The sequence below is a fragment of the Leishmania infantum genome, chromosome 24 (assembly GCF_000002875.2).
Source record: "Leishmania infantum JPCM5 genome chromosome 24".
In the NCBI taxonomy this organism is placed as follows: Eukaryota; Euglenozoa; class Kinetoplastea; order Trypanosomatida; family Trypanosomatidae; genus Leishmania; species Leishmania infantum.
Genome location: NC_009408.2, coordinates 647,501 through 669,654, shown reverse-complemented (window position 1 = coordinate 669,654; position 22,154 = coordinate 647,501). Strand labels below are relative to the sequence as shown.

The following is a 22,154-nucleotide window of genomic DNA, read 5'->3' as shown; positions in this document are numbered from 1 at the left end:
CCACGGCTGATCCGACGTACGTGGGCAGTGGTCGTGTTTATTTGCTCTCGTGTGTGTGTGTGTGTATAGGTGTGTGCCAATATGTGCGGATGTTCGTGTTGTTGTTGCTGCAGGAGAGTGAGTGGCCTGTGTCTGTGTCCATTGTTGGTGCGCTGCCCCCCCCTCCTTGAAAGATTGCAGTCGATACTGTAAAGTGACTGTTTTCATCTAGGCTCTCTTCCACTCACGCTACCACAAGCACACACACACACGCGCGCACTCGGTGCCTTCCCTGCTCCCGCCCCCTTCGTCGATTGCTTCCCACTCCGATGCGGGCGCATACACAGCACACGAACCAAAAAAAGAAAATGAGCGGAGCAACGGCTAGCGGCCATCGGCGCAAAGAAACCCGCGATGGTGTCATGCCCCCCCCCCTTCCTCTTGGTGTTGGTGGTGGTGGTCTGTGTGCGTGATTCTCTCCCCCTCCCCCTCCCCCGCCCCTCCGCTCGCACATGCTCGCCTATTCTCCGGCTCACAGACACACACTTAGGCGCAGAGGCAAGACACCTCTGTCACGCCCTCATCCCTCACCCTCGCCCTCGCCGCGGTGTGCTCGGTGTTGTTCCCCCCCCCCTTGTTTGATTTTCTTTAGCTTCGCTGTATCTCGCTGGCTCTTTGCCTTCCCCTCGTCCCCTCTCCCCTCTTCCTACGGGGTCCACACAAACGGAAGAGCATGGGATCCTCTGCTCTTCGCTTTCGTTGTGGTTTGCTCGCGCAAAAGTGTGCGAGTATCGTTGGCTGTCCTTACGCGCGTTGTCTGTGTGTGTATGTGTGTGTATGTGTGTGTGTGTGTGTGTCGCTTGCGCCGTCTTCGTCACCCTCATCTCTGCTCGTCGCCATTGCCAACACAACGGCATGTTGTTCTTCTTGTGCTCCCCCCACCACCACCACCAACACCGCCACCACTCCCTCTCGCATGCTTGCATGCGCTGCGCTCTCACGCGCCCTTTGTGCTGCCCTTTTCTTTTCGATTGTTTCGTGGTTGGGGTTGTGCCGGTGTCTATCTTAGGATCTCCATTCGGTGTCAACGTACGCCTCCTGTCCATCGGCGTATGGAAAGCTTATCGACACACACACACATACATGCACACGGTATTTGCGCCGCTCCCACGAACAGGCCTGTATCTGCTCTCCCTCTCTCTCCATCGAACTGCAAGCAGATGGTCGTGCGCGCGTGCGTGCACACCCCTCCGGCTCCGTCTCCATCCCCGAAGGCACCCTGTACCATAGGTTGGCGCTTCCATCGAACCCTAGATGCCCAACACCCCACTTCCTCCATTCTTTGCTATGCCCTGCTCTGCTCTGCTTTCTCTATCGCCTCCCTCTCCACACCTTCTTTCATCGCCTGTGCTCCATGCCCACATGCACATACCTCTAAACCCATCCATCGACGCACTCGAAACGGCTTGCACGAGCGGTAGGCACAGCGGTACACCAGTGCTGTTATTGTGTTCATTGTTTCGGCGTCTGGTGACGGTGCAGGTGTGTGTGTGTGCAAGTCGTCATTCCCTCGTCAACCGATCACCCCCCTCCGCACTCCCAGCCTGCCACAACCACTAAAAGGGCTTCTCAGCCGTCATTCTTTACGTTTTGTTTCTTCGCGGCACGCCTCTCTTCTTTCTTCGACACGTATTCTCTGCGTGCCTGTGTGTCGGTGCCCGAGGCCTCTCCATCTGCGTCGCGCTCCATCAACACCGTCGCAGTGCGCGCCATTCAGCCATACGCAGCGACCGTCGCTTTCCTTCACCAAACGCCGATACACGCACGCGCGTCCGTGCACAGCCGCGCGCACTAACACAGCTTCGTACGTTGGCGTGTGTGCCCGCCCCCTCACCCAACCTCGCTCACTTATAAGCCCTTCTCTCGCTCGCATTTCGCTTCCAACAGGCCCCATTCAAAGCCGCCGGTGTCTCCCTCTCTCTGCTCTTGCACCGTGAGGCCCGCCACAGACCTTCAGATACGTACACAGGCAGAGCAGGAGAAGCGAGCACACAAACGCCCCCCTCTCACCCCCTCTTCCAGAGACGCACTCAGACACACACACACACACACACACACAGGGGGGGTGCTGTTCCTTCGCCATCTCGCCTCTTTTCCCTGTTCCCGACCTGTCCTTCCATTCGCGCACACAAGCAGGCAGAAGGGCAGACAGACGCGCCCTCTCATTTTTTGTTTTTGTGTCTGCCCTTGTCGTCCACTTACTCCTGCCACCGCCGCCTCCTCTCCTCCCCCTCCCCACCATCCCTTTTCTGTGCACTCGTGCTGAATCCTCCTCCTACCCATCCTCTTTCAGCGACATGGAGTTCGGAACACCGGCACGAGCTGCGCATGTCCCCACGCCCGGCACCAGCGCCGCCGCGACGGAGACTCTCTTTGCCTCCCCATCTTCGCCCGCTCCGCGACGCCCTGGTGATGAGACGCCTACCTCGGTCAACTCCTCCCATCTGCGCGGTCTTTCCTCCCGCTCCTCGCCGCTTAACCAGTATCGCAGGCACGCTCAGAACCATACCCGTCTTTCACCGCAGCCGCTGTCCTCGCAGGCGTCGGTGGACCGCTACGTCTCAGCCCCTTCGCGACAGGCAACATCGATGGCACACTTTCTCCTGACCTCCCGCGAACGGAAGACGCCAATGCTTATCCGGGCCGCGCAGCAGCACTATCACCTCGCCATCCGCAGCCCATCGCGTGATCCGTCTTTTGACGTGTCCTCGTCACTGGAGGACTCCTATAACTCCCTGGTCCGGTACGCTGTGGACCGCAGCTCCTCGCGCCACGCCACGGTCGCCTCACCGCGATCACACCGGAGCCTTCCACGGGTAGGCAGCTCCGCCATGACGCCCAGCAGCGCGCGGCTGAGCAGCGTCTTCGCAAAGATGCATCTCGACCCATCTACCACGCTGCGCAGCAGCCGCGAGCGCAGTGGGAGCAGTCCTTCTTTGACGGGCGTCGATACGAGTGGCGGATGTGGCGGCCAGCTTGGCGACGATGGCAGGAGCTCGCCGTCCTCAGCGATGGAGCTCGAGCCGTACACGACGAAGCTCGCGCGCACCCTCTTCAGCGATGTAGAGCAAACCACGGTGTTGCCTGTGAACGACACCGCCGCGCGACCGCTGGGCATGGCTGCGCGCAGCATCGGTGGCTGCAGCCACGCCGAGGAGGCGGAAGAGGTGAGCAGCCCCGTCAAGGATGGAACAGCGGGGCTAGGCAGCCGCTCACTGCTCGATTGCAGCGGTGCCCGGCGCCATCGAGCCGACGAGAACGACGGCGAAAACGACGATGACGCGCTGGAGGCAGACTGGATGCGCAACGAAGAGGATGAACAAGCATTGCCATCGTCTGTAGCGATCCGTAGGCACATGGCTTCGCTGCCCACTCGCGTGCCGCTTGCCATGTCGGAGGTGAATCAGTTCGGCATGGAAGAAGGCGCACGCTTCGACGCGTCTCTCGGCGTCGTGTTCGAGTGCAACCGCACACGCAACTTTACGACCCCTTCTTTCCGCGTTATACCACATACGCCGGAGCGCATCCTGGACGCGGCCGACATGGAGGACGATTTCTACATGAATCTCATCGACTGGTCGGCCACGTCAGACGTCCTGTGCGTCGCGCTGCAGAACTGTGTGTACCTGTGGGATGCCAAGACGTGCGGCATCACGGAGCTGCCGCGTGTCGTCTCGACCGGTGGCGGGCTTCACGGAGATGGCCGCTCGGGCGATGCACAGCTCGTCTGCGGCCTGAACTGGGCGCCAGATGGGTGCCACCTCGCCGTTGGTCGCCACAGCGGCGCGGTGGAGGTATGGGACGTCGAGACACAGCAAATTGTGCACACGTACCGGCAGCACGCAGACCGCACCGTGTCCCTCTCCTGGGAGCCGCTAGGGGGTTGGCTTCTGGCGTCGGGAAGTCGCGACAGCACTGTCGTTCTGCGTGACGTACGCGAGCGCGACACCTCCACGTCCGCCTCCGCGGCATCGCCGTCCTCCTCCTCCTCCTTGGCCAGCGCCACGGCGGTACTGCGGGCACATGAAACGGAGGTGTGCGGCCTCAAGTGGTCCCCGACGGGGGCAATGCTGGCGAGCGGCGGCAACGATAATCAGCTTCTGCTGTGGGACCGCCGGAGCATCTCGACGGGGAGCCGCAGCAGCGACACCAGTGGGGTCTACCGCCACGGCGAGTGTCAGCCCATCTTTTTCCTGAATAAGCACACCGCGGCGGTGAAGGCACTCAGCTGGAACCCGGCGCAGCCGGCCCTTTTGGCCAGCGGTGGCGGCTCGCACGACAAGGCGCTACGCTTCTGGAACTCGCTCACGGGCGAGTGCGTCCACCACATCAATACTGGTAGCCAAGTGTGCGGCGTTGTGTGGAACCGCGTTGGCACGGAGCTTGTCACGGCGCATGGCTACACGGACAACCAGCTTAGCATCTGGCGCTATCCATCCCTGCGGCGCATTGCCAACCTGATTGGCCACACGTCACGTGTGCTGCACCTCGCCCTCTCGGCGGACGGTCAAACAGTTGTATCGGCCGCCGGAGACGAGACGCTTCGGTTCTGGCGCTGCTTCCCGGCGAGCGAGCTGCGTGAGTCGTCGCCGCACCTGCATCGCAGCGCCTATAGCTCTACGAAAGGCTTCTCGTTTAGTTCCTCCACGTATGGAGGAGGCGTAGGAATGAGCCCAGGCGGCACTTCCGCCTCCACGTCCTCCATCGCCCGCGCGCGGGCGGTGGCCACCGCGTCCGGCCGATGCGGCAGCCTATCACAAGGCCGCGACAGCCGCTCGCTCATGAATGAAGAGATTGAGCTGCGATGACCGAGCTAGAGTGGGCATCGGCGTCGACAGCCAAGTGCACAAGCACGATGTTGAGGTCGACAAAGGATTGTCGAATCCGCTGGGGTGCTGAAGGTGATGAGCGTGTTGCAGGTGATGGCATAAGCGCATGTACGTGTATCTGTTTGCGTGTGAGGGGCGAGCGCCCCACATGCCTTCTCTTTTCTGTTCTCGTCCTCCTCTCTCTCGTGCTTTTATATGTATGTCTGCGTGTGTGTGTGTGCGCGCGGGCGCATGTCTCCCTCCCTTCTGTCAGACCTCACAGTGTGTTGTTGTTGCCCTTCCGTCCCCTGCCTGCCCTCTCCCACCGGGGCTCTTACACGATGGCGTGAAGGCAATGTTGACCGCCACCGCCACCGCCGTCACTGCGTCCCACCAGAGTACCCATACACGCATGGATGCACGCGCGCGCACACATACACACACGCACTTATCAGCGTGGTGGAAGCCAACTATCACAGTCACCTTTTCTCCTTTTCTTTCTTCAGTTTACCATATAACCTCCCACCCCCACCCCTCCCCTACCTGTCCCTTCCAATGCCGAACCGCTTCTGGTGGGTGGCAGGGTCAGGTGCGTACGACGTTGGGAGGAGGGCGGGGTCAGTGCGATGTATTACTGCGGATGCCAGCGGTTAGGCCCTTCATGGTGTGGCATCGGAGCGACGTGCGACAGTGAACACGCTTGAAGCATTCACATGATGGTCGGAGTGTCAGCACGACTCGACCGCATCTCAGCCGGCCCTCGCTGCCCGCTGGTGGGTGAGCCTGGGCCATCCCAAGCGATGCGCCAGGTGGCGAGCGGCATGATGGGGAAGCGGCTGTGAGGCGGCGGGGTGGCGGGTATAGTTTGAGCCTGGGGCTGCGCTCCGATGATCGAGTCGGTGCATTGCTGTAGCGCGTGTGTCTACGGCCGCTTCGCACCACGCGATGGGGACCTGTGGCAGGGCCGGTGGGGGGGATGAGGGAGGTGGGGTAGCGCGGCGTTTGAGCTCATGTTGTGTGGCAGAAAAGTGGGCACATGCCGAGACGGAAATCGCGAATGCCGCGCAGCCCACCCACCCCTCCCCTACCCCCTCGGATACTCCCACGAGTGATCCATCTGTACCAACTTGATTGTACCATTTCTCTCTTCGCTCACTTCTTTCCAGATCTGTACATTGTGTCTTCGAATCGGTGCCGATGCATTTTTTGTTTATTGTGGCGAAGGCTGTGCCAGAAAGCAACAGGGCAACAGCTCCAAACGAGAAAGGCCGCTGTCGCTGTAGCAGTGGTGGTGTGGGCCTTTGCTTTCCACCCGACCCTTGATCGCGTCACTGGGCTGCAGTGCACGCACCGACGTGGGTGCGTGTGTGCGTGCGCCGGCAATCCCCCAGCGACCGGCAGAAGATCAGTGGTGGCTGACGGATGTGAGTTCACTGCTCGTCTTCTCTGCACACGCATGACCAAACACCCTATCGCCGATCTCCGCGTGGGGCTTGCATCTCCTTCCCCTGCTGTCTTCGTTACTTTTATTCCCACTTTACCGCTGCATGGCACACATGTCCACGCTCACGCCACCGCGAGTTTGCGACGGTCTCTTTAGTGTTTCTTTCATTTCGGAGGTGGGCACCCTTTGCTGTGCCCCTCCCCTTACCACCACCACTACACTCCCCACATACATCCTAGCACCTCTCTTCGGGGTTGTGCCCCCCGCACCCCTGCGCGTAAGGACAAATACGGAGAGAGAGAAAAAGCGATGCATATCCTAGTACAGTCACTCAAGCCTATGTTCCATCACCACCGCTGGCTTCCTCTCTCCCCTCCCCCCACCCCCCACCACCTCATCACAAGTGCGCACACACACACGCACGTTTCTCAGCATCTTCGTCTTTCGTTTGGCTCCTCCGCCTCGCCCCCCTCTTCCTCTCCCCCGGTGTGTTCGCCACCCTTCTTGGGGGTAATTACATCTCTGCGGAAAGAGCCTGCACGGCAGCACTCACTGCACCATGAGCTTAGCCCGTCTGACGCGTGAGCGCAAGCAGCTCCTCGAGGCGCAGCAGTGCGGTGAAACGGCGCCGTCCACAAGCGCCAACACCACCGCCGCCTCCGTGAACTCCTTCAGCGCCGCGCAGGGACGCATTCGCGCAGACATGCAGAAGCTGGACGGGGTCATGAGCGAAGTGAAGATGGACTCGATGGACTGGTACGTGGTGCACGTCGCCTATACGCCGGTGCGTGGCATCTGGAAAGGTGGCACGTTCAACTTCCGCCTTGTTTTCTCCAACGACTTCCCCTACTGCGGCCCGAAGGTGCGATACACCGGGCCGCGCCGCATCTTCCACCCCAACATCGAGGGCGACGACGGCAAGGAGGACTGGGGTGTGTGTCTCGGGATTCAGACCGAGTGGCGGCCGACGTGCACCATCAAGGACATGGTGGTCGCGATTGAGATGCTGTTTGCGCTACCGAACTACGATGACCCGCTCCCAGGCGTGGCGAAGACAGCGGCGCAGATTCTGAAAGACGAGCCGAGTCGTTTTGAGCTGATCGCGAAGCGGTGGATGGGCGGCAACTACATTATCTAGGCAGGATCATCCCTTCCCCTTCCGCCTTCACGCGCTCAACCGCACGACTTGGCGGGCCTTCGCAGTGTCATGTAGATGTGTTATGCGGGGCAGAGATCGGAGGACTGCTATTTTATATGGTGGGTCATGCGCGGTGGTGTACATCTTTCTCGCACGCTGCGAAGCAGCGATTTGAACTTTCGCTAAGCACGCGCACGCATGCGCGCACAAACATGCGTTTTAGGAAATGGGGGCGTAGCAGAGAGAGTTTGAGAGAGAAAAGGGGGAGTCGGCGCAGCGAGCATCACATGTTGCCTTCTTCCTTTTTGGTGTGGGAAAGGGTGTCCTCTTTGCCGTCGCCAGTTCGCTTTCTCGTCGCGGTCTCCCACCTCCGCCTCCGACCAGCCGGCAGCGGGTGCACCCACTCCACCCCTCCCTCCCTCCGCCCTTTTCTTCGTTGGGCGCAGTCATTGTTCGACCGCCGCTCCCTTCTTACCGTGGCTCTTTCTGCTCTGTTCGCGTAGGCAGCAGCGACTACGGCGGTGCCACCTCTGCTGCGTGCCGACGTCTTTTGAACGCCAGCGCTGTGTGGCGTGCACGCGCGTCGATTGGCTTCTGCTCGAGTCATGTCCGGGACCCTCTTTGTGGGGCAAAGGGACAAGGTCTCACGCGGCGGCTTGCTGTCTTGGTGCTGCTCTACCAGACCCCCCCCTCACTCTGTCTGTTACGTGTCCGCAGTTCATCGTGCTTTGCTGCAGCTGTTCTTGTACCGCCCCCCCCCCTCCTCCCTCGTCCCCGCGTGGGGTGCGCGACGCGACTGTCAGCCGAACTGCAATCAAGAGGAAATGCAAAAAAAGAAAGGTAAAGGCGAGGTGGAAGGCTCGCGGCCGGCACCGCTCTGAGCGTGGCCGCACTGCCCTCCCTCGACTCACCAACGCACCCTCCCCTTACCCCCGCTGAGGCGCAGAGAACTGCAGGGACGTGAGGGAGAGGTGGACAGGCATGATGCAGAAGAGTGTCGAGGTGGACGACGGTGGATGGCGCAGATACATACCGTGCCACACCACAGGACCCTCCTCCCTATCACCGGTACCTGCGTGCCGTGACGATGTTCCTCGTATGCAAGCACGCGTATATACCAGCCTCCCTCTTCCTCTCTCCTTTTTTGTTCTTACTTCCTCTCCTCGCTCACTGGCGTGGCGTCACATGGCAGTAGTCCGTCCTCGATGGGCTTAGCGGGGTGTAACCACTCCTATCCCTCGTCCATGCATGTGTTTGGTTCGTGACGGAGTGTTCTAGAGGCGACACGCATCGGCAAGAGACGGTGCTGATAGGCAAGCGCACGCGAGCCATCGCGAGTGGGTCCATCAAGCGTGCTGCTGCACAGGGCAGGACACGGCTTCTCCCCCTCCCTCGTTCATTTTTCTTTTCTGTTCGGTACTACTCTGTGTATTGTTGGTTGTGGCACTAACAGCTCTGTCGCTCACTTTCTTTCCCTTGCAGCGCCCACAAGCGTACACGTGCCTCATCTCTTCCCTCCTCCGACCAACCCACCCACCTGCCCTTGCTCTTTCTGAGTCGGTGGGCAGCTCTAGTGATCTGCTCGCGCACCGTTCACGATGCCGCCGGCGAACGGCTCTGTCAAGGATGACCCGGTGGCCTTCGAGCAATCGGGCATCACTAGCCGCGACAAGGTGCGCGAGCATGGCATCCCATACACCAGCCCCGGTGGCGGCGAGGTGTACCGCGACGGCACCGTGAGCGGCTTTGTACGCTCCATCTACGAGTACCTCGTCGATGAGCACCACCGGCCGAGCTACTCGTCCACCATGATCCGAGGTCCCGACCTGCACACCCGCCCGCCGGCGTGGCTGGAAGACAAGAACACGGCCATCGATGGCTCGCCGCTGACGTCTGTGGAGCGCAACGCGCCTGGGTACTGGTCTACGGTGTACAAAAAAGAGCTCGAGGTGGCGGAGGCCATTCAAGAGGTGAAGCGGCAGCGTCGATATGAGCAAGACAACGACCTGGTCGGCTTCATAAACCGCGCACGACGGTACTTTGGCCTCTCTCCCCAACTCGACGAGGCGGCGGCGAGGAGCCAAGTCGAGTCCCGCCACCGCCTAGAGGACGAGGCGCGGCGGCTGCGCGCATCCACAGCGCCGGGAGCCTCAAATGACGAAGTGGCGCAAGGGGAGGAGGACTGTGGTGCGTCGTCGTCGCCACATCCAATCGGCACGCTGCCCCGAAACGGAACTACTGAGCTCTTGGCAAACGTGCCACAGCAGCGCCGGAGCGAGCACGGCGGAAATGGCGTGCGGCACACGGGTGGGGTGCTGACAGCGCCGTGGTTGGCGTTGCTGGAGTCTATTGAGACAGGTCGGCCCCTCGCAAGAGTGGCGAACGAGTACCGGCCTCGCGTTGACTACTACGGCCTCGACCCATTCCTCGACTCGGCACCGTCTGTGGTGTGGTTCAGCACGAAGTGCGGCATCACCATCGGTCTCGCCCACGGCACCGCAAAGGCCGTGCAGGCGATGAACGTGGATGTGCAGTTCCTGAAGGCGTCGGGGGTCGGCGTGCTGTCGATCCTAAACATGTCTGTCTTCGCCAGTGTCGTGAAGTGGGGTGGTAACACGGCCATCTTCGCGTGCGCCTTCTGCGTCGGCGACCGACTGATGCGGTGGATCAAGTCGTACACGCTGCCGCCGCACGATGCGCAGTGCCGCTCCACATCGAACTACGTGATGGGTCTCTCCTTCTCTGGAGCCATGGTGGGTGTGCTGCCGTGGTGGGTGTTAAACGACACGGGGTTGGCAATGCGCATGGCGGCGTCAGGGCTCGCCGTCGGTGGGGCTCTGGGGCTGATGGTGGGCCTGAGCGTCCAACAGCTTGTGGCTCTGAACACGGCGCGGCTGGACGCAAACAACCGGCAACTGCGTCGTTACGAGGCCCTGTTGGCTCGCCAGCGAGAGTGGGCGGAGCAGGTTCGGAGCAAGTACACTAGTACCACGTACGTCTGGTGGTAAGAGAGAGGGGGGGAGTGTGTGATGGAAAAGGAGGGGTCGGCTCACCGCGCACCTCACGAAAGGCGGTGCGGCATTTCTCGCATTTTTTTTACTGTATCCCTCTGTGCTCAGTTTGGGCCAGGCCGCTCCCGCCATCGAAGGCGCACTTTCGTGGGCTCGCGTGTGCACTGCGGCACTTGTCAAGCGCGTGTGGATGTTGGGAAGCGACGGCGCGCAAGTCCTTCACAGGGTGTGTGGTTCTGTTGTGTGGACGGAGACGGAAAAGACCGACTCGTAAACGGGCACTTTGTGAGCCTGCGTGTACATCATGTCCTGTTCTTCACGTCCTATCGCGGCCTCCCCCGCCCCGACCTGTCGAATGACTCTCGCCCCCGTGCGAGATGAGCGCCGCTTGCAAAGTCAGAGAGAAGCGAGGCGAAGAGGTGTCGCACTGAAACATGTGCGTTGCACAGTGTGCTGACGGCGCTCATCGCCACACGACCAGATGCGGTGGATGCTGCAGTCGTGTTTTTTTGTTGTTGTTGTTGCTACACATACCTGCGTGCTCGCCATGTGGCGCGGTGGTTGTCCTCTCTCTTCACGTATGTATGTGCGACTCTCTACCGCGTGCTCCTCGTCTCCCCCTCTTTTCTTTTTTGTGGTGGAAGCGAAGTGATGGCGGACGAGACGCGGCGACATCTGTCCCCCCCCCCTTCTCAGCGCTCCTCTTCAGCAGCCACACCGGCTGCGTGCCTTCCCATCCATCATCGTGCTCGTGATTCTACGCGCACGCACTTTGACTAACGAAATAAAAGCTTCACAAGCGGGAAGGCCGAATGAGCGTCAATGCCATCAAGGCGGCGTGGCACGGCGCGGCGGAGCTGAAGCGGCACTGCAACCACGTTATCAACACACTGGGACCGCAGACGCCACCCGAGGCGTTCCTCTACCGCGGGAACGCCTACTATGCACTGGGCCAGCCGTACTTCGCGCTGGCCGACTACAATACGGCCGCGTCGGTGCTGAGGCTCTCCGGCGAGCACCAACGTCGCTGCAGCAAGGCACTCGAGTCGTTCCCGGCAACGCAGACCGGTGTGTACCCCTCCACCGACTCCCATCTGCACATCTTTGTCAAGCCGATGCTGTCCAAGTCTTGTGCTATCGAGGCTATCAACGAGCACGTCGGGCGCGGGGTGCGGGCGACGGAGAACATGCCTCGCAACAGCGTCGCTGTGCAGCCAACAAACCCATGGCTTCTGTACCCAACGGAAGAAGGGTTGTGCTCGTACTGTGGCACCAGCCTGCCAGAGCGCAGCTTCGCATGCACGAATGACAGCTGCCACGAGGAGTACTGCAGCCGCGACTGCCGACAGGATGCCATGGCACACTATCACGCTGCGGTGTGCCGTAACAAGGACTATCAGAGCATTGAGCTCGATGTCTTTGCACAGATGACGGAGGCGCAGAAGGCTGGTGCAGTTGCGGAGCGCAATGCCGCCGCAGCGCAGCTCCTCATGCTGCGCGTCCTGTCCACGGGCATGCAGAAGCACGTGGTGCCGTCGGCCATGGGACAGGTCCGCATCTTGTCGGGTCGCCTTACATTCAGCCCACAGGTGCTGGCCAGATCAATGCTGCACCTGTATGAGCGCCTCACACGCGCGTTGCACATCGCTACGATTGTGCCGTACGAGGAGATGATAGGCGTCTTGGCGCGCATTACAGCGAACTGCTTCCACCGCGACGGCACTGTGGAGCTCAACCTGCCCCGATCGATGCTGAACCACTCCTGCGCGGCGAACGTCGCTGAGGATGGGCAAACCAGGGCCATGATCACTACACGCGACGTCGCGCGTGGCGAGGAGCTCGTTATCAACTACTACCCGCACCTGAAGGATCTGCCTTACGCAGAGCGCACGGCAGAGCTGGAGCGGCGCGGCTTCCGCTGCATGTGCGCTAAGTGCCAGCGGCGCGAGTAGGTGTGCCTCACAAGGACAAAGAATGATGAGATCGACTCGGGGTGTGAGTCGCGTTGTCTGATGGAGAGGAAAAGGTGAAGGAAAGCGGAGGGGGCTGGTGGTGGTTTGACCGAGATGATCTTGGTGTCCGCCTTCCTCTTACCTGCCCCACCCCACCCCTCCCATTCCTGTGAGGGGGGAGAGGGAGAGAGTCAGGGAGGAGATATGTGCCACACAGCGCTGCGCTGCTTGGGCAGCCACAGCTGCCACGGAGTGTCCTCTAATACACAATCGTGCATGCAGGCTATCCGAGCCATTTTCTGTTTTTCGCGCGCACTTCTGCCCCTCGCCACCCACCCCTTCTCACTGCCTGCAAGTTTGAAGCAAAGTAGAATTGGGTGGGGGCCGTGTGGAGGGAGGAAGGAAGTGTAGTGAGAGATGGCGAGCAGTGGTGGAGACTCGTACCTGCGCATCTGTATGTATGCATATACGGTTGTGTGTTTGTGTGCTTGCCGTTGCCGTGCGGCTGCCGTTCATCGTCCTCGAATTGCATTCTCCGTCTGAGGAGAGTACGTCTGTACAGAGTCTCTCGAATTCGCTTCCCTCTGTGTGTGCGTCTGTGTATGGCTGTGCGGCGGCAGCGGCGGGGGAGAGGAGTGAATCGCCACAAGCGTATGCGCGCCTCCAACGCACGAGGGACGTGTATCGAGGCGCGGAGAGGGACGGGAGGCTGGTTCGACAAGAGCGCACACACAAGCGTGTGACCTGGTTCAGTGAGACTTCCCCTCGCGTCCAGTCGATACAGACAGAGGGCGTGGTCATGATCGCTGCACCTCTCTCCCTCCTCCTTCTGCCCGTCTCTCATCCTCCTCGATCATCCGCCGAGGACCTTGCTACGGCCTCCAGTCAGTGCAACACCTTCGGCCTCTTGAACTTCCCCGTATCATTGTCGTTGTTTCGCCTTGCAACTGCCTTTTGTGCGGCATGTCGTGTGATGGATGCGGCTCACGAACATGCACACGCACATACGCCCTCACATGTAGAGAACGAGGCGGTGCATGCGCCCGTGCGAGACAAGGGACAGGCACGTCGATTGCACGAAGGCGCACAAACAGTGTGCATGCACGCGCCGCTTCTTCGATCTGCTTTGCCCCCTCCCACACTCCTTACCCTTCATAATCGCAGCAAGACGGGGCACGAAACCACCGTCATGGTCCCCCGACCCCTTGCTTCCCCTCTCGCTGTTTCTCCTCCGGCACAATGCTGCGCACTGTCCTTCTCCTCGACGGCAGCGATGCCATGAACAGTAGCTCAGACTACCTGCCCAACTATTTACTTGCTATGAGGCCACCATTGCTGCGGTTGGTGGAGCGGTATCTCGACTCTACGCCACTCGCGTCTCTTGGCGTGGTAGTGATGCGAGATGGGATTAGCCACCGCCTTCTGCCGTGCACGACGAACCGCAACGAGATCGTCGACGTGCTGGAGCGCGACGTCTTCCTGCACGGCGGCTCTGGCAGCACGTCAATGGAGAACGGGCTACGGATGGCCATGTCGGAGCTGGTGGACATGCGCGAGGTAGCGGCCCTGGCGGCAGCGACGGCCAAGAAGTCATCATCGTTTGCCGCTCGCAACCCGCGTGCAGCGTGGAAAGGGTCCGCGACGCAGCTCAACGTCATTGTGTTGACAGCCTCTGTCACGCTGATTGACCCCACGGATGTCTTCGCCGTCGTGAACATCATGGCCGCCTTGTCCATCCGCATCAGTGTCGTTTCTCTCGTCGGTGCTGTACATGTATTCGACGTGTGCACCGTCGAAACAGGAGGGACGCTGTATTGTCCTCTCAACTACGACCACCTGCTGCACATCATGGACGAGCTGTCGACAGCCCACCGCGCGCAGGCAGCGATGGCGCGAAAGAAGAGGCACCAGCGAGGTGGCCGCCAGCAGCGAGTCAAGCGATGTCGCGAGGAGGATGTTGAAGGTGTCGAAGTCAACGACGATGACAGCGATGGCGCGGATGCACCGTACCTTATACCTATTGGATGCCCCGTGTATCTCGAGGCTCCATTATCCGACAGCGCAGAACCGTCATCCGCTGCCTCCTCCCGCTCCTTCTACTTGGGATGCCCTCAGTGCCACCTCATTCAACTCACTGTCCCCACAACTTGCTCCATGTGCCGCCTGCTGCTGTGCAGCGCGCCGATGCTGTACAGCACGTTTGTGTTGCACAACTGTCTGGTGCCACCGGCAAAGGTGCTCCGCGTGATGCGGGACGCATCGCCACCAGCGTCGAAGGCTGCCAACCTGAGCGCTGCAGCAACGGCCACCGTACAGGAGGGCGGCGTCGTCAAGGCGACGATGCAGCAGCCAATACGGTGCGGTCTCTGCATGGCCAGCTTCATAGCAGAGATGATGGGGCACACACGCAATGGCGGAGTCAGCAGCCCCGTCGGCTCATCAGCGAGGGAAGCCTTGGTGGTGGATGGAGCGCAGGTGTGGCAGTGCAGCGCATGTGCCTCGTACCGCTGCAACGCCTGCAACGACTTTGTCCTCCACACGATCGGCCTCTGTCCGTATTGCCTGGCGCTGCAGTGAGAGCCTGTGGATGGCCGGGTAAGTTTCGAGTGCAAGGCAGGCAACGGCGCCAACGCGCAACGAATCGGCCTTTTATGCGCTGCGGAGGGAGGGGCGGGGCAAGCCAAAAAGGGAGCGATGAGCAGAGATGACGCCGTCTCACCCGCTTCACTGTGCAGCCCTGGCGTGTTGTTTGTCGCGCTCGCGCTCTCCCTGCCTGTCTGTGTGTGTTAACGCTGACATCGATATCGCACAGGAAAGGAAAACGAAAGAAAAGTATGTCTAGGCGCGCGCGGGCAAGGCGCTGTGAGCCGGTGCATCATTCTGATTGGCGTGGGCTTTCGCGGTGTCCGTAAAGCTGCCACCTCTCTCCCCGACCGCGTTGGACCATGCACACGCGCGCAGAAGCATGGATCCCGCTCCCTTTCTGTGTCGCACTGATCCTCTTGTGTGATCCGCACTCGTCTCTGGTAATCCACACATCTTGCGTGCGTTGACTGCCGTTCCTGTGCAGAGCATCTGTCCGATAGGGGCACTCACGCGCACACAGGGAGGCACACGTGTGCGCCCCTGACCCCCTCTTCCTTGTTGAGGCCATCCATGCTGCGGTCTACCCACGTGTCGCGGCTCGTCACGAGCGGCAGCGTCGCCCTTACACCGTCGTGCTGGACGACAAAACCCGCTGGCTGGTATCTTGTTCCGAGCAGCACCTTGCCAGAGACAGAGGAGCTGCGCGTAAGCAAGCGTTTTGACTTTCTCAATCACAGCGCGCAGTACCTGTTTCTCGGGCAGGTGATGGCCCTCGCCGAGGAGGTCAAGTGCATCCCATCGCTGGAGTGGTTCTACACGGAGCTCAGCTTTTCACTGCCACCGACGAAAGAGGCGGAGGTGCTGGCGAACTACATGAATGATCAGGAGCGCCTGCGGTGCGGACTGCGCAACCACTCCGAGGGTGGCACCAGCTCGTCCGATATTGCGTGGAGCAGGGAGCTGAAGGAGCGCGTGCAGCGCCGCGCTGAGGAAGACTTCTGCTGGCTCCTCACGCATGATCAGCGCAAAACGGAGAAGTTCTTGCAGGAGACGTTCATCCAGTGGCACCACCGTGCTGACTACCTCGTGACGCGCAAGAGCCGCGAGAAGCGCGAGTTCCGCGAGGACCTGACGTTGCAGAAGGTGATTCAACAAGGACAGGAGCGCAAGCGGCGCATGCAGCGGCGCCGAAACCGCGACGAGGCGCGGCAGGAAGCCATCAAGTCCGGAAAGGAGTCCGAGTGGGACAACTTCACGCATGACGTGCTGCCGCGTGAGCTGCGCGAGGCGCTCGACCGCGAGAGCGACGGCATGGAGGATGTGCGACTCTCTCGCGCCGGCACGGCGACCGGTGGATGGAGTCGCAGCATGCGCTCTCACCCGAACTTTCGCTAAAGCCCCATCGCGTGCGCGTGCACTCGTTTCGTTGCCCTTTCGACTGCTGATAGATAAGGGCCCCGCCCTCATTTGGTCTCGACAGAGGCACCGGCTGGGCCATACACAACTGCGGCGCACCAAAGCAGCGGCTCCTTCAGGTGGGCCCGGGAGGCTTTCTGTGGGTGCGGCACGCAGGCGCGGTAGCGCCGTTTGCATGTTGCTTCTCTTCACGCCCTCCCCATCACTTCATCACACTACGACTGTCGATGTTCGTCACTCCCCCTCTTCCTCTCTTGTGTCCACGGTGCACCCGCGTTTGTTCTTTGGCAGGCGATGCGAAACTCTTTCGGACACTCCACGCAGAACGCTCTCCCTCCCCCACCCCACACATAACCACCCCCTCTCCCTGAACAGGTGGGGATGTCTCAACGCGGTGATGCTACCCACCCCACCCCCTCGGCCAACTGTCCACTCTCACCCCTTCGTTGTCTCTCTTTCTCTGTCTTCCCTCTCCTCGGTGCTACTGCTTCTGCCGTCAACGTGTGTATGGCATGCACACACACGCGCAAGCACACACAATACCCCCCCCCACTGTGTGGCGTGAAGGAGTAGCCGCTGCATTGTTCTCCTCATCCTCCTATTACACCCGTGTGGCTTTCATTGCGGACTCTCTGAGGCCGGCATGATCGCCCTCTCGCATTGTTGTCTGCGATATGTGCCACGGCGACCGCCGGCGTTCGGCAAAGTCGTTGGAGGTGGTACTCGGCTACGGCGCACAAGCGCGCCGGCACCACGGCAACGCAATCAAGAGACAGCTGCAGATGCGGAGACGGTGGCGGAGGCCGAGGTTGTCGCCGCCTTCACCTCGACATTGGAGGACGCCAAGCTTGCAGCCGCAGACATCCCCCACAGAGCTCAGACGTCGCCGCCGCACCTGCAGCCTCACCGGGCGGCTGCCTATAAATCACTGCCGCCCCATCTGCGGTTCCGTGCGCTTTCCAAGCCGGTGGTCCTCGAGGACGTGCAGGACACCTATGCCATCACGCCAACGCAGGAAGTGCACGGCCAGCAGCTGTGGACAGCCACAAAGGTGCTGCGCTCCAGCAAGCATATTCGCAAGGCGAATGCCACATGCGTCGTGGGAGGTGCCAGTGCGATCCGACGCATCTGGCGCACGTACAATATCCGACCGAATGTCGTGTATGTGCCGAACACTGATTCCGGAGTACCGACGTGGTGCCTCGAGGAGGAGCTGCCGACGGTGATTGTGCGTTGCTCGCCTGTGGCGGTAAGGCGGCACCTGTTGAGCGCCGAGTACAGCGACGGCTACGCTGCCGAGTTCCCGCTGCCAGTGAACTGCGTCACAGATGCCACAGCACTGCTGGCTCCACCACCGGAGCCGGCTCAAAGTGAGACCGCGGTGCCAAGCACGGGCGACACGTCATCATCGCTGTCAGCGAAGCTCTCGGCGACAGGACCGCCGGTAGCTCGCCCTCTGCACGACCCCTTCGGCCACCACGCTGTGGGAGCCATGCTTGTGTTGGTGGGGCTGCGCATCCCCAGCAACGTGGGGACTTTGCTGCGTGCCGCTGCAGATATGGGCTACGACGCTGCCGTACTCGTCAGCTGCGCCGACCCGACGCAGGAGAAGGTGTTGCGCGCGAGCGATGGCACCGCGCTGAGCCCGACCCTGCGCATCTACGAGACGGAGACGACGGAGCAGGCGTGCGTGTCGCTACTCTCCAGCATCGCGGCGCAGCATCACCTCATGCCGTTTCTGGCGGTGCCGTCGCAGGAGGTCGAGTCTGCTTTTGAGGTAGCGAAGCGTTTCCATGTCTATAACGCCAAAAGCAAGGAAGCGGCCACGTCGCAGGTCAGTGGAGGTGCGGCGGCAGGTCACAGTGACGGCCTCTGCGCCGCTCCGACGAAGCAGCTCGGCGCAATGGTCATCCTCGGATCGGAGGCGCAGGGGCTGCGCGGCCTGAACGGCAGGTGGGGTGTGCCCTACCAGTTGGTGACGCTGCCACTGTCTAACCCGATGGTAGACTCGTTAAACGTGAGTGTGGCAGGGTCGGTGCTGATGCATCTGTTCCGCCCCAGCGCAGCGTCGCATTTCACGCGGCTCGTGGCGCTCTCAGGAGCAGTCGGCGACTTGTTACCGCCACCTGTAACAGATGACGATGACAATGAGAGTGATCACCACGCGGAAACCGACGAGGCGGAGGCAAGTCCCCTCTAGACGGCTGTGCAAGCGGGAGTTGCAGAGCAAAAATGTTCACACAAGGAGAAACACACCAAACCCCGTCCCAGCGTGATGGCATCGAGTACGCGCCTCTCATCTTTCAGCCTCCACCTCCGTCATCACACGTCTGCCGGCTGTGCACGTACCTGGCGTTTATGTATGCGTGCCCCTCTCCAAGTCGTGTGCTGGCCTCAAGAGAAGGAAGCGGTGGTGGTGACGGTTGGCCTGCGCCGCCACACACACACACACACACACACACACACTCGCGCCCTTTCACAGATGCAGTGACACTCGTTAGTATTGATCACACGCTACTCAATCATGCATGCGTGCTGTAACGGAAACATACACGATCCAGCGTGCACCTCCTCTCTGCAAGCCGCGTTCAGGCACTGCCATTCGTGCAAGCATCTCCCACACTCGCAAGCCTCCTCCTTGGAGCGCAGCAGCGGAGGAAGGCTGGGAGGCAGGGAAAGGATGGGGGTAGCATGGCTCACCGTCGCCGTTGATTCAACTTGTGTTTGGCTCTACACTCTGCTGCACTCTTTCCTCTCTTCCTCCTCTCTTTGTGTCCCCTTTGGGCTACGTTGGGTTCACGACACCACCAACCACCACTCATTCGCCCATCATCGGCCGCCCTCACGTACGGCGTGCACGTCGTGTGCGCAAGCGAAGATAGCGAGGGAACGACGGCATCTGTGCGCGGTCGCGCTTGCCCTGCATGTAAACTCGACAGAGCAGGCACATACCCTTAGCCCAGCACAGCGTATATGAGTGGCGGCCCGAACACGGTGGCGGTGCTGCCGTCGCTACGCAAGTCGATGACGGTCTCCGCCGTTCCTGGGCAGCGCCCGCGCGATAGCGTCAGCGCCCTCGCCCCGCCCGGCAACAGCAGCCGTGTCAACATTGTCGGCGGCTACGAGGCGGGGTCGAAGCCGGTTTCTGGGCGCCCCGGCACCCTGCGCAAGAGTCGCTCCGGCACGAGCGATGAGGCGTTCCTCGCCTCGCTTGTCGGCACCGACTTGGCCTCCACAAAGGCTGCCGCGGACGCCTACTACAACCAGTACAAGGAGAAGGCCGACGAGAACGCAATGCTGCGCGCTGCTCTGCGGCAGCAAGAGGTGGACTCGGTGCAGGTAGTGCAGTTTCTGGAAAGCAAGCTGAGAGAGTTAGAGACGGAGGCGCAGACGTACAAAACGGGCATCACGCAGCTGCTAGACGACCACCGCCGCGCGGAGGAGGAGCTGCAGTCGAAGTACGGTGAGATGCTGCGCGAGCGTGATGTCGAGCTCGCGCGCTACGCATCCGTCACCACGAAGCTGCACGATGACCTTCGCCAAGCCTCCCGCTATGTCCAGCAACGACAGGAGCACACGGTGGAGCTGCAACAGCTGCAGAAGCAGCTGGAGGACCTAGTCGTGGAGCACGAGAAGGAGGTAGCAGCCTTGCACTTCCAGACGGTGGACCGCAAGCTGAAGCTCATCGCGCTGGAAAAGACGATGCGGGCCGAGTTTGACGAGCTGGTGGAGGCGCGGGCGGCCAGGGCGCTGGAGGAGCGCTTCCAGAGCGTGCTGGAGCGGACGCGGCGGTTGGAAGAGGAGAAGGCGTCGATGACGCACGACATCCACAATCTGATGCAGCTCACGACCGACATCGACGCCGAGCGGGTGCAAGTGCGGCGCCACGCGGCAGTGCAGCAGCAGGCGCACAAGGAGTTGGCGCACCACGCATTGGCGCGCAGACGGCAGAAGGAGAAGGCGGATCTCAAAATCTACGAGCTGGAGGAGCGGGTGGGAGAGCTGACGGCGCAGCAGCAAGTGGTGCGGGCGGAGCTGCAGGAGAACTATCAGAGTCGCATCGACGCGCTGGAGGCGGAGCTGAAGTCGACGCGCACGTCGTTGCAGTCGCACCGCGCAGAGCTGCAGCGCATGCGCCAGCTCACCGCCCGCGTGGTGGCCGAGCGCAGTGAGCTGGAGAATTTCTTTCACACCGCGCTGGCCGATTGCCTGCGCTATCGGCATGACATGTCGGCAAGCCACCATGCGTCCACTGCCGCCTCTGCGACGAGCTCAAGCAAGGGTGCAATACCGTTGGGGAACGTGGATTCGGGTGGCGGGGTGAGTAGAGGTGCCGCGTCGCGCCAAACAGCACAGGAGTTTGCCCCGACGGTCGCCGCGGTCGCGAGTCCGGCGCCGTCGTCGTCGCCGGCGACCACGCTGAAAAACAGCGGCGTCTTTTTCGAGGAGCTGTCGTGGAAAGACAAGGAGAAGGTCATCAAGTCGCTGCTCTTCTTCTTCAACGCCAACTATTACAAATCCTCGTCGCCGGCACCGACAATGGCAGGCGGTAGTCCTCGGGAGGACGCGTGTACTTCATAACACGGGCGGCACCCACGCCCCTTCTTGTTCACCATGTACATCATACGAATGAAAGGCGTACAAACGCGATCTGGAACCACCAAACGGCGCGCACGGACGAAGAGCCGCTGCGGCTACTTTCACCTGTGTCGTGGTCAACACCCCTTCGTCTTCCCTGGCTTTGTGTCTCTGCTGCTCTTCTGTGGCTCAGCAACACTGCCTAGTCTTGACAGCACATGAACCCCACAGTGTTGTCCCCCCGCCCGTCACCACCACCGTCCATCAGTGACAGTCCGCCAAGTGAATGGGAGGGGAGGGGGGAGCACGTGCGTGCAAAAACATGAGCCCCGGCATAACGACCACCCACAGCGAACCGCACCCCATTGCTTTCCTGCTCTTTCCCTTCCCTTTTCTCCGCAACACGATGTGGGCCCAAAAGCCGCGCCACCCCCCCCCCGCCAACAGGCCGGCCGTCCTTATTATTTGTCGGGGACGGGAAAAAGTGCTCCCAACAGGGGTCGAACCTGTGACCTTGGGCTTATTAGACCCACGCTCTAACCGACTGAGCTATGAGAGCCTTAGACCAACTGTGAGTTGGTCTCCAGTTGACAACAACACACCGACCATGAATGGGCGGCGCGGCTGACAAGCTCGTCGAGTCCGCCGCGGCTGGGGCGGAGGCATTAAATGCAGTGCCCGCGGACTCGGTCGCCGGTCCCACACGCCAGGCCGACATTCCTCATCAACCGCGAAAAGCGAGGCGAAAGGAAGATATCATCATCCAGTTCCAAGCGGGAGCCTCTCGGCACCTTGGATTTATCCAGCGGAAGGGTCCCCGGGAGTGAGAATATGGAGTGCAGGTGACGTTTTGCCTAATGTTCCGCTGGCGAGGCGGTACCGCCACCATAGCCCGCGCTAAAAGTGTACCCGTAAAGGCGTTTGGCCCTATGTGCTACACAATGTCCGCACGTCATTCGAGCCTCAAAGGGCACACTGTTACACGCTATGGTGTGGTCCCCGATGACCTCATTACGCACGTCTCCCCCGCCGGGTGTCTAGCGCAGCCGCCCCCGCCCCCTGCCCCGGCTCAGAGCGACACGCTTTAAGTTCCTTGTGTGCAGGCGAATGTGGCTCCAAGGGCCCCTTCCAGCTCACGCACGCACTCCCGCCCAAAGGCCCGCGGATTCAGGAGAGGGCGGA

General features: G+C 61.1%; 8 protein-coding genes across 8 annotated transcripts; all 8 read left to right on the top strand.

Moving 5' to 3' along the window:
• Positions 1-2,336: 2,336 nt before the first annotated feature.
• On the top strand, positions 2,337-4,847 carry LINJ_24_1790 (putative cell division cycle protein; the record flags this gene model as incomplete). Its single annotated transcript, XM_003392532.1, has 1 exon — positions 2,337-4,847. The coding sequence occupies one exon, from the start codon at positions 2,337-2,339 to the stop codon at positions 4,845-4,847; it is 2,511 nt and encodes an 836-aa protein (XP_003392580.1).
• Positions 4,848-6,850: 2,003 nt separating this feature from the next.
• Positions 6,851-7,429, top strand: LINJ_24_1780 (putative ubiquitin-conjugating enzyme e2; the record flags this gene model as incomplete). Its single annotated transcript, XM_003392531.1, has 1 exon — positions 6,851-7,429. One exon carries the CDS (start codon positions 6,851-6,853, stop codon positions 7,427-7,429), a length of 579 nt encoding a protein of 192 aa, XP_003392579.1.
• A 1,598-nt stretch (positions 7,430-9,027) lies between these two features.
• Positions 9,028-10,437, top strand: LINJ_24_1770 (conserved hypothetical protein; the record flags this gene model as incomplete). The annotated part of the gene is made up of 1 exon (XM_003392530.1): positions 9,028-10,437. One exon carries the CDS (start codon positions 9,028-9,030, stop codon positions 10,435-10,437), a length of 1,410 nt encoding a protein of 469 aa, XP_003392578.1.
• An 815-nt stretch (positions 10,438-11,252) lies between these two features.
• Positions 11,253-12,392, top strand: LINJ_24_1760 (conserved hypothetical protein; the record flags this gene model as incomplete). Its single annotated transcript, XM_003392529.1, has 1 exon — positions 11,253-12,392. The coding sequence occupies one exon, from the start codon at positions 11,253-11,255 to the stop codon at positions 12,390-12,392; it is 1,140 nt and encodes a 379-aa protein (XP_003392577.1).
• Positions 12,393-13,631: 1,239 nt separating this feature from the next.
• LINJ_24_1750 (conserved hypothetical protein) lies at positions 13,632-14,969 on the top strand (the record flags this gene model as incomplete). The annotated part of the gene is made up of 1 exon (XM_003392528.1): positions 13,632-14,969. The coding sequence occupies one exon, from the start codon at positions 13,632-13,634 to the stop codon at positions 14,967-14,969; it is 1,338 nt and encodes a 445-aa protein (XP_003392576.1).
• Positions 14,970-15,548: 579 nt separating this feature from the next.
• On the top strand, positions 15,549-16,373 carry LINJ_24_1740 (conserved hypothetical protein; the record flags this gene model as incomplete). Its single annotated transcript, XM_003392527.1, has 1 exon — positions 15,549-16,373. The coding sequence occupies one exon, from the start codon at positions 15,549-15,551 to the stop codon at positions 16,371-16,373; it is 825 nt and encodes a 274-aa protein (XP_003392575.1).
• Positions 16,374-17,037: 664 nt separating this feature from the next.
• On the top strand, positions 17,038-18,594 carry LINJ_24_1730 (conserved hypothetical protein; the record flags this gene model as incomplete). Its single annotated transcript, XM_003392526.1, has 1 exon — positions 17,038-18,594. One exon carries the CDS (start codon positions 17,038-17,040, stop codon positions 18,592-18,594), a length of 1,557 nt encoding a protein of 518 aa, XP_003392574.1.
• Positions 18,595-19,367: 773 nt separating this feature from the next.
• Positions 19,368-20,975, top strand: LINJ_24_1720 (conserved hypothetical protein; the record flags this gene model as incomplete). The annotated part of the gene is made up of 1 exon (XM_003392525.1): positions 19,368-20,975. One exon carries the CDS (start codon positions 19,368-19,370, stop codon positions 20,973-20,975), a length of 1,608 nt encoding a protein of 535 aa, XP_003392573.1.
• Positions 20,976-22,154: the final 1,179 nt, after the last annotated feature.